At 34.7% G+C, this 15,301-nt stretch overlaps 1 protein-coding gene across 9 annotated transcripts in view; it reads left to right on the forward strand.

The window, feature by feature from the left end:
• Positions 1 to 15,301, forward strand: part of CSNK1G3 (casein kinase 1 gamma 3) — a 113,023-nt gene that overhangs the window by 52,223 nt on the left and 45,499 nt on the right. For all 9 annotated transcript variants that reach the window (XM_019635385.1, XM_019635388.1, XM_019635387.1 and 6 more), the window contains exons 5-6: positions 9,253 to 9,401; positions 10,918 to 11,152. In XM_019635385.1, coding sequence (XP_019490930.1) covers positions 9,253 to 9,401; positions 10,918 to 11,152 — 384 coding nt within the window. The remainder of the gene's footprint in view (positions 1 to 9,252; positions 9,402 to 10,917; positions 11,153 to 15,301) is intronic.

Raw genomic sequence — 15,301 nt, forward strand, 5'->3', positions numbered from 1 at the left:
AAAATTAAACAGAATTACCGTTTGGTCCGGCAACCCCACTTCTGGTCATATACAGAAAAATATTGAAAGCGGGGTCTCAAACAGATATTTGTACACCCATGTTCATAGCAGCATTATTACCAGGAGACAAGAGGTAGAAACAAACCTAGGATCCATTGATGGGTAAATTGATAAACAAACGTGGTGTACTCGTATGCATATAGTGGAATATTATTCAGTTTTAAAGAGGAAGGAAATTCTGACACACAGTACAATATAGATGAACCTTGGGGACATTATGCTAAATGAAATAAGTTAGTCACAAAAGGACAAATACTGTGTGATGCCACTTAATTTCAGGTTCACAGAATAGTCAGATTCATAGAGATAGAAAGCAGAATGGTGGTCGCCAGGGGCTGAGGGGAGAGGTGAATGGGAAATAATGTTTAATAGGTATAGAGTTTCACAGTGGAATGATGAAAAAGTTCTGGAGATGGATGGTGGTGATGCTTGCACAACAATGCGAATGTACCCGATGCCATGGAACTGTACACTTAAAAATGGTTAAAATGATAAATTTTATATAATATATATTTTACCACAATGAAAATAAACAAAAAAGATTTATTATGAATTACTTAATATAATATTTGTGAAAAAATATACAATTTATCTAGTTCTATGTGTCTGGATTTTGGTCTTCTGTAAGTCCACGTCTCTCTTTTTCTTTAACTTTTCTGACAGAATGCCCCTTTTCTCTTACTTTGTTCACTGAAACTTACATACATACGTTGGATTACAGCTTTATTGCAGTGTGCATGAGGGGCTGACTCTATGTGTTACTTAGCTTTCCATAAGATTAGAATATTGTTTTATACTATTATCACTTTCTGTAATAGCAAAAATGTAATGTATTGAATAATCCTGTTTTATCATATTTATTTAGCATTTATTGAGTAAAATGAAGATCTAGATTTGGGAATCATCAGCACATACTGTGTTTCCCCGAAAAGAAGACTGGGTCTTATATTAATTTTTGCTCCAACAATCTACATTTATTCATTTATTCATGTACAAAAATCTACATTTATTCAAACAGTCGTGTCTGGCTGACGTTCTTAACTGGCGCTTATGTTTGGAGTAGGGCTTATATTATGAGCATCCTGCGAAATTATGCTAGGACTTCTTTTCCGGGTAGGTCTTATTTTCGGGGAAACATTGTAGGTGGTTTTTCAAGCTGAGGAAATGGATGAGGTCTCCCAGGGGACAGTATGGAGAGTGACACAAGAAGAGGAGCAGACAAAACTGCTGACGGCTGCATTGGGTAGGAATGAATTTGACTGTCAGTAACAAAAATCACGACAGCAGTAGCTTAAACAAGTAAAGGGATGTTATGTGAGGAAAAATAAACAAGGAGTTCAGAGGTGGGCAATTGTAGGGTTGATATAGCTTCTCCAAGGTGGGGGATCAGGTTCTCTCTAGCTTCCTTCTCCTATTTTTAGTATGTGCTTTCATCTTGATCCTGGATGTGTTGTAACAGGAGGGAGCGAGGAAAGGATGAAGTTACTGCCTATATAAAGATAGCTTCCAATTCTTTATCTCCTGTCTCCATTCTTAAAACCTAGTTAGTTATACATGTACTCGTATGTCCATACTGGAATCAGAAATTATAATATACCTAGAATTTTGCGCCCTACCTTCTTTTACCCTTTCTCAATGATTTTTCTCTCTTGCAAATGATCTGTTTCCTCTTCTGGATTATCTTGTTGATTAGTGGCATAGTCATTCAAGCTGAAAATATTAGTCACCTTTGATTTTGGCCTTTAGTAATAATTAGAAAGTTCTGTTAAATCTGTCTTTTCTCCTAGTCACCATTGTCGCGCTCTTTGAATTGGGCCTCCTCTTGTGCACCTCATCTCCTTTTTACTGTCGGTCCTTGTAGAGAGTTATTATTTAGCATAAAGTCCAAATTTCTTTCTCTTTCTACAGACTCACTTTTTAGTTGCACTAAACTTACTATTCCTTGAATAGATCTTATTATTTTCATGTCTATTCTTTTTTCTGGAAAGTCTTTCTTAATGAATTCTTTCTTTCTTCTGGTCCCAGCTAAATGTCACCTCTTTCGCAATGCATTTCCTGACATCTGTTTGTTTCTCTCCAAAAAAGTTTCTTCTTTGACCTGAAATTATTTTGAATATATCTTTATTTTTTCTTTTATCATATTGTATTATATTATTATTTGTTTGTGTGTATCTCCCCCACTGAGATTTGAACTCTTTGAGGTCAGTGAAATAATATATTCACCTTTTTATCTTTGAAACTGAGAAGAATGATTGACAATTGTAAATACTTGGTAAATGGTTGAATATATAAATTCTTAAATGACAGTAATAGACTTTTCTTTTATTAGATATGAAGTTGCGATATGAAAATCTCCAAAATTTCCTATAGTTTTTTAACTTCTGGACTGTACATTTAAAGTTTGATATTTTAATATATAAAATTGTTTTATTATTAAATTTTGAGTATTTCTGACAAAAATAAACAGCCATACAATTTCAAAAAAATTATTTATTTTAATTAATTTAATTTTTATTCTATGATTATGTAAATTTAATTCCTCATTTTAGAGATCTAGAAGTAAAAAAATTAGTAATGAGTATTTTTTAAATTAATGGAAATGTTAAAGCAAGGAGATATGTAGATAAAGTGATAAAGCAAGGGGACAATGCAGATAATTATTTAATTAACTGGACTATACAATTCATCTAAAAATAATCACTTTCCAGAGAAGGATAGGTATTATTAGAATTAATCCAGTCTTTTTATTATTTACTTGAAAAAAGATTTAGTTGAATTGTTGATACTTTATGAAAATGCATGGAAATATTTTGAAATTTATGGGGAAATTTTCTTTGAAGATCTGTGATTCTGAGTAATGCTTATTTATATTAAATTATTTCCTTGACATCAGATGGTTGAAATAGGCAATATTGGGGGGAACCTTTGCAATTACTTATTTCTTGGAATTTCTCATCAGCTGATATATTTATCACAGAAGGTAAAATAATGTTTGTTTTTCTGTCATCAATTATTACTTGTCAAAAGAAGTAAAATAATATTGTTTCTGTCATAAATTACTCTTAATGGCAAACCTCTAACTATAGAAAAAGTATTAAATATACTATTTGAGACCATGCATATGTTAAATCATTGTTTCTCAAGTGAGTGGCTTGACTTCTTGATGTTTCCTGATGTAGTTCTAAACAATGTGTAATTTGATAATAGCAGCATTGGCTGCTTCTAAAATTATACGTCTGCATATTATTGCCTTCTAAGAGCTGTTAAAAGAGTTTCTCTTCCTTCTTTACACTGATCCCTGTGCCTCCTTGGTTTGTGCCTTATTAAAAAGTCAGGATTTATGTCTTTGTTCTCTGTTTTGCTTTGGTTTATTTTCACATTCATTTCAAGATTATTTATCTTGGTCTGCAAGCTAAATGTATGTTTGCAATTCCAAAATGTATGAAATTTTTATCATACTGTTCAGTTTTGATTAAGGTTGTGGGTAATAGTATTAGCTTTTTGAATGTGGGTATTACATTCTGTAATATCTGAAATTCCTTTTACTCACTGAATTGCCAGATTAGAGTTTCTCTGATCATGTTTTAAGAAATTCTCTCTGTGTGTCTGAGAACACCGAAAGAAAATATTGTAAAAACCATGAGAGTTAAATGAATAAACTAATTAGAATATTACCTATTGAATTTGGTTTTAACAAAAATAATGAAGAATACTATGTGAGTGAGTAGTATAGACTAATCTCAGCCCAGAAAACCAACAGTTTATGTAGCAGCCTCTTAGAGTTCCCTTTTCTATCTTAGCTTAATTGCTTTAGAAGACTTCTTACATATATGTAATATTTCTAATTCTTTACAGAGGCCTCTCTGTATGGGAATTTCTGTAAATTATGCATCACCAAACTTTAATATGTGAATATATGTATACCTTGGTACTAGAAGTATACAAAGCTTTTCTGTTAAAAGTTGTGGTTTATGGAGAACGTGTACATTTAAAGGATCCAATGGTATTTGGTTTATATGGTGCAGGTATTAGGATAGTTGTAGTTACATAGTAATTATAGTATTTATTTTTTTATTTAAAAAATTTTTTTGTTTTAAAGATTTTATTGGGGAATTCGGGGAGGGGAACAATGTTGAGGAATTGGGGAAGGGGAACAGACAAGTTGCTGTCCTTTTGTTCTTCAGTCTAGTTGTGGAGGACATCGCTTCACTGGCCCATGTTGGTATTATCATAGCGCTTTTCCCGGGTGAGGTAGTTGCTCGCCGGCCATTGGACGGCTGCTCATGGCTGCTTATGGCAACTCACGAAAACGCACGCCAGTTGCCGGCCAGCCCCACTGCAGCCTACACCGTCGCTGGTGACTCACAGCAGCCCAGCTCTAGGTCGAGCCTGTTGTTCAGCATCTTAGCTGTAGAGGGTGCAGCATCACTCGCCCTCATGTGGGATCCGAACCGGGGCCCTACTGCTCAGAGCTGGTGTCCCAAGCCAACTCCTAACCAATGCGCCACTCGGCCGGCCCTAATTATAGTATTTTTAATGATTAATCACATAAGAATCTTAAACAAACAAAAAATACTTTTGAATAGGGTATGACTAAATGGTGGTGAAGGATTTAATTTTCTAAAGTACAGTATTTATTATTTTTGTAATTTCCTATTTAATAGTGAAATGATAGAAAGTAAAAAGCCATGAAAAACAATATGATGACTTCATATTTAATTTTTATTTTTTATTTAAATATAAAGTAGCACACTGTGAGAAAGAAAAGGTTTGTAAGCTTGCAGCTTGGGGGTAAAAAAATGATAGAATTCATTTTTTCTTAATTATTTAAGTCCAAAGAGGATAATAACTGAATAATAAATAACATCACATGATATAATATTGAAAATTCAATATAATAAACAATAACTACTGGTTTATAGGTGATGTTATTTTTTAATGTTTTCGGAAATTTAGAGTAATTTCTAAATATGTACGTAGAATTATCACAGAAATGACTGTTGCTTTTGTTTTACAGTGCAATGGCTTTTTTCCTTTTATTTGGGATTAATTGGTAGAATTTTATTACAAAATGTGGGTGCTGTGATATTTTAATGGAGTGATGTTACCAATTCTGGACTCATTGCACCTCTTTGTTCATATCAGAGATTACTAATCAGCTAGGGCAGCAATTCTCCAATTTTTGGGTTGCAGGGTCCTTTTATACTCTTAAAACTTTTTGAGGATTTCAGAGGACTTCTCTTGTCGTGGATTATAGCTATTGTTAGTTACCATATGAGAAATTAAAACAAATATAAAAAGATTTCTAAATTAATTCATTTAAAATGATATTTTAAAATCACAACTAACTGTATTTTTCAAATAAAAAAATGAAAGAAAAGTGGCCTTGTTTTACATATTTTGCACATCTCTTTAATGTCTGGCTTAATAGAAAACAGCTAGATTCTCAGTATTTTCTGCATTCAGTCCATTATCATATTACATGTCACGTAGCCCTGGGAAACATGATTGTCACTCTCGTGAGAACAGAGTGGAAAAGTGAAATAACATCTTAGTGTTATTATAAAAATAATTTTGATGTCACTGACCCCCTGAAAAGGTCTCATGGACCACCCACCCCAGCCCTCAAGCATTTCCAGACCATATGTTGAAAAACTGCTGAGTTGGGAGTATAAGCATTTGTGCTAAAGGTTAAGAATGCCTTAAAGCAAACTTTCTTGGAAAAGAACATAGCCTATGTGATAATTCTGTACTTACTATTTCTAATCGGATTTTAGGTTTTCTTAACCAAATCTGTAGGGTTTAAATTTCCCCCCAAAATACTAATTCTTTTGCTTTAATTGCTCCTACTGAATACTACTGGACCTGAAAATGGAAAGAAACATCATTCTGTTTCTTTTAATGACATACTTAACTTTTGCCCACCTGTAAGGAACTGAAGTACTGTACTTCACTACCTGGCACAAAGTACTAAGCACTCCTTAAGAGTGTTAGATCTCCTAATGTTTTGTAACTTAAATGAATTAATGTTGCTTTGTCACTTAAATGGAATGCTGAAATATAGAATGTTTAGTAAAATTAATTTTGGGAGAATAAAGGTGACTGTATTTTCAGATAATATGTGAATTTTGTATTCTTGCCCATTCTTAAGCTTTTCTTGGGAAAAAAATATACTTGTCTTGAAAATTAGAGATGCTAATAAGCATCCCTGAAAATGAGTGATGTGGGAAGTTATTAGAACTAAACGTTGATGAATTCACAATGGCTGGCTTTTTATAGTAGTCTCAAAAATAATTTTAGAACAATTGGAATTGGGTGGAGTAAAAGTTTATGGTTGAAAATTCACTAGATAAAAGAACAAATACAAAAGCATGCTTTTGCCCATGAGTTGGATTGCATCCATGTAATTCAGTAGCCAAATACTTTGATCAAGAGACACAGTTAGTAACTTAACACCTTCATTACTCTGCCTTCTAAGCCTTCTTTCTGAGCCACTCTCTTCTCTTACCCTCTCACACTTCCCACTTCCAAAAACCCTCTTCTTTGTGGTTTTCATTGCCATATTTATATTGCTGTGGTTGTTTTGTTTTTGCTTAGAGTACTCCCTACCTATGTTAGTTTCAAATTTTCCTAACTCTTAACAATTTAATTTGCTTGCTCAGTGTTAGAAAACTACCCAGACTTGTCCTGGGAAATGAAATTCTAGTTGTGCATTTACAGTGTTTGCTTTGCATTCTTGATTAAAAAAACAAATTATAACTCTTGATTCTATACCTCAGTGACATAAAATTTGTGTCGAAATACATTACTAATAGTTACCTAAGAAATTTCTGCATTCACTACTCATAAAATAGTATGTATCTCAAGGTGTCATTTAGTGTTCAGTCTTTTTTTTTTTTTTTAACTAAAGCTCTGTACTGAGTCATATTTTAAGGTAAAATTATGTTGCATGGTAAAGCTGAGGTATTTTCATTAAAATTGGAGACTAAATATCTGTTTAATATACTCAATGAAATGTCATGCTGTTTATGGAATTTAGCCATCTTGGATAAGAGTGGCTCACACTAAGATAGTGATTGCCAGTGGCAAGGGGAAATTACCAGTGTGTGTGTGTGTGTGTGTGTGTGTGTGTGTGTATGTATGTGTGTGTGTGTATGTATGTGTGTGTTGGGGTGCTGACATATACGCATGGGGATGTATGAGAACCTCTGTTCCTAGGGAGAGCAGCATGTATGCAATTTGAACTTGTCCCCTTCTCCCCAACTCTGCTATGATTATTTTATCTTAACTCCTTATCCTCAGAGCTTCTGCTGCTTTTCTCATATTCATATTTGAGAAAAACTGGTCTTATCCAAACTACTATGATTGATAAGCAAACTGAAGCCTGCTTGAAAGGTTGAATGGTTCATATTAGGACAAACTAAGAACCTAGTTGTCCTGGCTTCTAGTTCAATGTTCCCTGTTCTGCCCCTGCAATAATTAATATTTAAAATGATAAGAATAAACAATAAGAATGAAGTTGTACTCCCCAAACTTTTAAAAAGAGTTTATTTTATTGTTGAAAGGCTTTTTTCCTTTCTGAAAAAAAACTCAAACCACTTGGAAGTAAAACTGAGACATTAAATATGGAAGAAGTTAATTTTCTCATGAGGAATAAATAAATGCAATGTTAAGATAAATTCATCACTGATTTTGTTTGTTTGTTGGAAGTCTTTTAGTTTTAAAAATAAAATACAGGGCTGGCCGAATGGCGCATTGGTTAAGAGCTGGCTTGGGACGCCAGAGGGCCCCGGTTCGGATCCCACATATGAGGGCCAGTGACACTGCCCTCTACAGCTAAGATGCTGAACAACAGCTCAACCTGGAGCTGGGCTGCCGGGAGTGCGAAGGCGTAGGCTGCAGCTCCTGTGGCAGTGGGTTGCTATGGGCTACCATGTGTAGCCAGCATCCTGCGTGAGCGGCTAGCAGCTGCAGTGAGCGGCCGTCCAGAAGCCGGTGCCCGGGAAGAGCGCAATGATGGTGCCAACTTGGGCCAGTGAAGCAACGTTCTCCACAACTAGACTGAAGAACAAAATGACAGCAACTTGTCTGTTCCCCTTCCCCCAATTCCCCAGCGCTGTTCCCATCCTCCAATTCCCCAATAAAAATCTTAAAAACAAACAAATACAGATGATTTCTATTCAATTAGACTTCATACTTGGAGAACGTATTATTTTATATTGCTGAATATGAATTATTTAGTAATTAGTGGTCTAGAACAAGAGCCTTTATTATCTCTCAATTTCAATGGGTTAGGAGTTCAGGCATGGCTTAGCTGGTCCCTCTGTTGAGGGTCTTGCCAGGCTGAAATCAAGGTATAAGCCTAGACTGCAATCTTTATCTGAGGTTCAGGGTCCTCTTCCAAGCTCACTGGTTATTCTCAGAATTCAGTTCCTTGTGGTTGTGAGACCTAGGCCCTCAGTTCCTAGAGCCTGCCCACCATTCCTTAACATGTGACCCTCTCCACAACATGGTAGTTTGCTTCTTTATGGCCAGCAGGAGAGCACCTCTGCTGCTTTGAATATCTCTGACTTCCGGACCATCTTTTTAAAGGGCTCACCTCATTAGGTCAGGCCCACCAAAATAATCTCCCTTTGATTAATTTAAAGTTCACTGGTAGAGGCATTAATTATATCACCTTTGCCATATAACATAACCTAATCACAAGAGTTAAATCTTGGAATCTTGCCCATAGTTAGGGGGAAGGGATTATATGGGGTGTGTACACCAGAGGATGGAAATCTTGGAGGGTGATCTTAGCTTTATGCCTATCAGTGGGTTATTAAGGAGAACAGTGACTCCTTTGTTCAGTAAAAATCAAATCTTTCCTGAGTGCCAGGCATTTCTCTAGGTAATGGAAATACAAGGCTAAAATGCCCAGTTTCTGTCTGTGATGAGCTGGTAGAGACTAACATTGAAGCACTGTTTGTAATGTAGTTCAGTCATGGAGCTGCAATAGAGGTGTAACCAGGCAACACATCAACGAGACGTCTGGGTCAGGAAAAGTTCATTGTGTGTATAGAAAAAGTAAAGATACTGCTGCAGTTCTTGACACTACAGAATTTAAAAACATATACTTATTGATTTTTCTAGGAAGGAAAGTTTGATATTGAAGATGAGGAAATTATTGAAATCCCTTTTCTTTTCCCCCAGATGGTATACCTCAAGTTTACTATTTTGGCCCTTGTGGTAAATACAACGCTATGGTGCTGGAACTGCTGGGACCTAGTTTGGAAGATTTGTTTGACTTGTGTGACAGAACATTTTCTCTTAAAACAGTTCTCATGATAGCTATCCAATTGGTAAGTAAAGCAGGATGGTTCGAAGTTGTTTGAACAATTGTGTGGTTCTGTGGTCACAAATTTATATTAAAAGTTTAAAGTTTTGTGAGATTATCTTACAGAGCATTTAACCTAACAAAAATGTTTCTGCTTTTCATATCATTGTATTTTCAGGATGATATAACTTAAAATAACTGACTCAAATGTATTTTATTTGTATGAAAGAATTAATATCTTACTGCTTTAAGATCAGAATGCTCAGTTTGAGAACTATTTCCAGCACTTTTTTGTTTAGAAGAACACTTAGATAACCTTCAGAAACACGGATTCTAAATCTTGGTAATAAATTCTAATGACCAAGAAAAAGAGGAAATAAACTAATGAGAGAGTCTCATAAATTATTTAAATTTCAGGGAACCTATGGGGAAGTGACTTAGAGGATGATTGTAAGGCAGTATTGAAGTAAATGCCAATAAGAGTATGCAGCAGAAGTTTTGAAATTGTTTTTATGCGTTTACTCATTAATTCTACTCCTACAAGTTTACCCTGTGGAGGTATTCAGATGTATTTAAAGCTTTTTGTGCAAGGATGTTTATAATAAAGTGGGAAAGACCCCAAATGTATGGTCATAACAGGGCTGGTTGAATAAATTATTAATAGCCATAAAATAATATGCAGCCATTTAAAAGTATGATTAAAAGATGTTTCATGACCTGGAAAATGCTCATAATATATCATTAATTAAAAGTATAGGTCATAGAATATTATATATTATATGATCCAAAGTTTGTTAACAAACAAACTGAAATGGCCTGAGTGACTATATGTTTACATTGCATTGTCAACCATGATTATCGCTACATGAAGCAATTTTATTTTCTTTGTTACTTGTAATGTTCTATTTTGTAACCTTTTGTACAGTGAAAATTATTTGAGAATGTGTAAAACAGTTAATAAAAATGTACTGTATTATTAGAGTTATAGTCCAAAGCTTTCTAGTTTCAAGATCTTTTAAAATGTTTAATACCTAAGGAAAAAAGGAAACAAGTTATAAAAAGGAAAAAGATATACTGAAGGGTGCTATTAGTTGTTTTTATTAACAGTTTAGATTCTTTAAGTGTTTTTAATATAATTGTAAAAGTGGCTTGATTACTGAACTGATAGGAAGAATAAATTGCAACTTTGTGACTATGTCTGTTTATACTTTTGAGTTCAAAATTTTATATTGGTGAAGCTCTTTGATTTTATGAGGACTATCATCTGAAAGTGTTGATTGAATCAGGCTTACTGATATGAAAAGAATTCATAAAATTCAAACACTCATTTGTAAGTGACCAAAATAGTAAAAGCAAAGATTTTAAATCATAATTGGATATATATTTGAGAAACTCTAGACTGATATGTTATTTTTAAAGGGTTGACAAAATTTTTGAATTTTTAAATGTTTTTATTGTGAAAATTTTGTCTTGATTCTGTCGTGCTTTTTTATGTAGTCAAGGCCTAAAATAAAATTTATCTTTTTTTTTTTTTAATCAAGATTTCTCGCATGGAATATGTCCATTCAAAGAACTTGATATACAGAGATGTAAAACCTGAGAACTTCTTAATAGGACGACCAGGAAATAAAACCCAGCAAGTTATTCATATTATAGATTTTGGTTTGGCAAAGGAATATATTGATCCAGAGACAAAGAAACACATACCATACAGAGAACACAAGAGCCTTACCGGAACAGCTAGATATATGAGCATAAACACACATTTAGGAAAAGGTATGTGTACCTTTTGTAAGTTTACGGAAGCTTGAATTCAGTAACAATGCTAACGATGTGAGTTTTTATTTATTATGGTTTAGGTTTTGCAGGTTACAATTGCTTCTATTGTAATTTCTATTTATCACATCGAGCCAGAGTTTACTTTCATTTATATCTAATAAAACTTTTTCTTTTTAAATTGGGGAATTGGGGGAGGGGAACAGTGTTGGGGAATTGGGGAAGGGGACCAACCAAGTTGTTCTTCAATTTTCGTTGTGGAGGGCGCCAGTCGCCATTTGGCTGCCCGTCGGCAGCTCGTGGCCTCTAAGCTCAAGGTGCTGTGTTCAGTCTTAGTTGTAGGTGGGCATAGCCACCATCCCATGCAGGAGTCGAGCCAGCAGTCTTGTTGTTAAGAGCGCTCACTCTATCCACTGAGCCATCCGGATGGCAGCTTAGCTCAAGGTGCCGAGTTCAATCTTAGTTGCAGGTGAGCATAGCTACCATCCCATGTGGGAGTCGAACCCGGCAGCCTTGTTTTTAAGAGTGCACGCTCTATCCACTGAGCCTTCCTGATGGCAGCTCAGCTCAAGGTGCTGAGTTCAGTCTTAGTTGCGGGCGGGTATGTAGCCCACCATCGAACAGGCAGTCTTGTTGTTAGGAGCACATGCTATCACCAGCTGAGCCATCCTGACCTGTTGGCAGCTCAGCAGCAGCTCAGCTCAGGCGCAGCATCACTGGCTCATGTGGGAATCAAACCAGCGGTCCTGTTGCTCAGAACTCGCGCTCTTAAGCTAACTCTTAACTGAGTCACTTGGCTGGCCCCTAATGAAACATTTTTAAAACAAGTTGCTCTAGAGCAGCGGTTCTCAACCTGTGGGTCGTGACCCCTTTGGGGGTCAAACGACCCTTTCACAGGGGTTACCTAAGATCATAGGAAAACAAAAAAAATATTTACATTAAGATTCATAGCAGTAGCAAAATTATAGTTATAGAATAGCAACGAAAATAACTTTATGGCTGGGGGTCACCACAACATGAAGAACTGTGTTAAGGGGTCACGGCATTAAGAAGGTTGAGAACCGCTGCTCTAGAGTAAATAAATGACAGATAGCCTTACATTCACTATACCTTTTTAAAATATAACTTGAAATGTTCAACTTTGATACAATTAGGGTGACACATTCGATTATTTCTGTTGAAAAATATGAGAGAATACTTTAATTGAATTTAGTGTATGTGAAGATTTTTAATTGCAACTGTAGTCCTCTGATATAGTTAGCTAGGGGGCTAGGTGTACATACCTTATAGGTATTGTTTACTATGTACTAGCTGTATGACTTTGGGTTTCTTATTTGTAAAAAGGATAAAACAATATGAACCTCACAGGGTTTCTTACAGCTTTCTTTTTCCTGGTTTAGGATCACACATTTCATACCTCGTTAGTTTCTTCTTATCTGTAACAGTTCCTTGCCTTTCTTTATGGTTCATGACCTTAATATTTTTGTAGAGTGCAGGGTATTTTATAGAATACCCTCAATTTGGGTCTGTTTGCTGTTTCTTCCTGATTATATTTGGGTATGCATTTTTAGCACAAATATAGAAGTGATGTGTTCTCAGTGCATCATATCAGGAGGCACGTGATGGCACTTGGTTCCAAGTAGCTTTGATCACTCGCATAGGGTAGTATCTAAGTTTCTCCACTTAAAGGTTTCTTATTTTCCCTTCGTAATTAAAAAGTTATTTTATAAGTAGAACTTTGAAATTGTGTGAATATGTTGTTCCTCATCAAATTTTTACCCGCGAGATTTAGCATCCATTGATGCTTTTCTAACTCCCATCATTCCTTATGCATTTAGTAGTTGATATTCTAATGTAAGCAAAAGCTTTCCTTTTCCCCATTTATTGACTTGTATCATTATGGACTTATGGATTCTTATTTATTGAATGTTTTATAGTGCATTGCTATCATTATTTATTTTGATCCTCAAATTGTCCCAGTTTTGGCCACTGGTTGCTCCATTAAGCTGGCTCTTCTGTACTTATTGTGTGTTCTTGTGATTCTTTGAGAACTTCTTTACTTTCTGGTACAACAAGTTGTTCTTGACTGTTCTTGTGGTTTCTTTGCTGTAGCCCAGAAACAGAAATTTCTCCAACAAACCCTTGGTTCTTTAATTGGTAATAGTATATAAAATTCAAGTTTGGGGCACTGAGTATGCTTATTTCTACTGGTATATTATTGCGTCTGGGCCCTTTCTGCAGCAGAACTAGGAAATATGTGTGTGTATGTGAATGTACACTTATATACACATACATACTCATTTGTGTGTATTGATACACATATATAAACACATACAAATATACCTACACATGAATATATACAGATAATTAATACCTATCTATTAAAAACCATGATTTTATACTGATACTTCTAATTTCAAGCTAATAAATACCACAAAGTGGTATCTCCCCTTTGCCAACTGTAAGAAATCTGACTGCCACTATTTTAATATATTTACTTGTTTTTAGAAGCCTAGGCTACTCAGAATATAGTTTCAGAATTAGTAACTGATAACACTTTGTAAAGCAAGCCTATTAGAATTGCTGTATTTATAATTACTTTAATGGAAGTTTTTTTTTAATTGAAGTAAAACTTAGGTTGAGTAAAATATACAACATTCGAGTGTATAATTTTATTGTCAAATGTATACTCTTGTGTAACCCACAACCGTATCAAGATTTAGAACACTGCCACCACCCATTAGAGTGCCTTCTTGCTTTTTCTCAGTCAATCCCTTCTTTTCCAAAAGCAACCACTGATGTGGTCTCGACCACCATAGATTCGTTTTGCCGATTCTGTTACTTCATGTAAGTGAAATCATCTGACTTCTTTTGCTCAATATATATTTATGAGATTCATCTATGTTATTGCAAGTGTAAGGAGCTTGTTCCTTCTTAAAGCTGAGTGGTGTTCCATTGCAGGAATATGCCACAAATTGTTTATCCATTCTAATGTTGATGAACAGTTTGACTATTAACAGTTTTTTACTACTACAAATAAAACTGCTATGGCATTTTGTTAATGTTTTAGTGTGCATGTGTTTTCAGTTCTTTTTGGTACATACCTAAGATTGGAATTGTCGGGTCATACGGTAGATATTGTTCAGTTTTTACAGGAAGCTGCCAATTAGTTCCATCAGCAGTGAATGAGAGTTCTTTTTGTTTCACATTCTTGACAATATTTGGTGTTGTCTTTTTCATTCTAGCCATTCTAGTAGATACATAGTGGTAATTCATTTCCCTGTGGCTAATGATTTTGAGCACTATTTCCCATGCTTATATTGGTCAGTTGTATATCTTTTGTGACGTGTGTCATTTCATTATTGATTTGTAGGAATTGTTAATATACCCTGGATATAAGTCCTGTGCCAAATATATGTTCTATGAATATTTTGTTGTTCTGTGGCTTGCCTAGTTATTTACTTAATGGTGTCAATTGATGAGCAGAAGTTAAGTTTAAATATTTATGAAGTCAAATTTATCAATTTTTTTTTCTTTCATGATTACTGCTTTCTGAATCCTAAGAAATCTGGAATTAAATTTTTGTATGGTGTGAGATGGGTTTTGAGATTTTTTTTTAATCATCTATTCTTTTTCATTGAATTACTTTTGTGACTTTCTAAAAACAATCAGTTCTAGGTTGTGTTTACAATAGTTATATTCTTAAGTCTTAAGCCATGGTCAGATTTCATATCAGAGGAAGTTGAACTTAATTTTCTGCTTTTAGATTCTAACCCTGACACCTTACTCACAAGGGAGAATAGGAACGTAAACCAATCATTTATCCATCATCACTGTTCAAATGTACCGTACAATATATGATTATAATTTGTACATGACCTTATAAGTCATCAAATCCAACCTCCAACTCCCGTTACTTTATTAGCTTCTTCAACTGTTCTCTCCAGACTTATCTTCTGTCTATTGCATGATCCTGTTTCTGCCTCTCAGTCAAAACTAAATAGCACTTGGCATCTTCCCTGACAGCTTGCCTGATAGTAGGTTCATGGTATTTTTCTTTTCAGATGTCTGAAAATGCATGAAAAATGTAAATTAGCCTTTTTTTAAGAAAAGTAAGTTTTAAACATTAAATTTTAAAGCACAAGTTGT

The sequence above is a fragment of the Hipposideros armiger genome, unplaced genomic scaffold, assembly GCF_001890085.2.
Source record: "Hipposideros armiger isolate ML-2016 unplaced genomic scaffold, ASM189008v1 scaffold_21, whole genome shotgun sequence".
Lineage (NCBI taxonomy): Eukaryota > Metazoa > Chordata > Mammalia > Chiroptera > Hipposideridae > Hipposideros > Hipposideros armiger.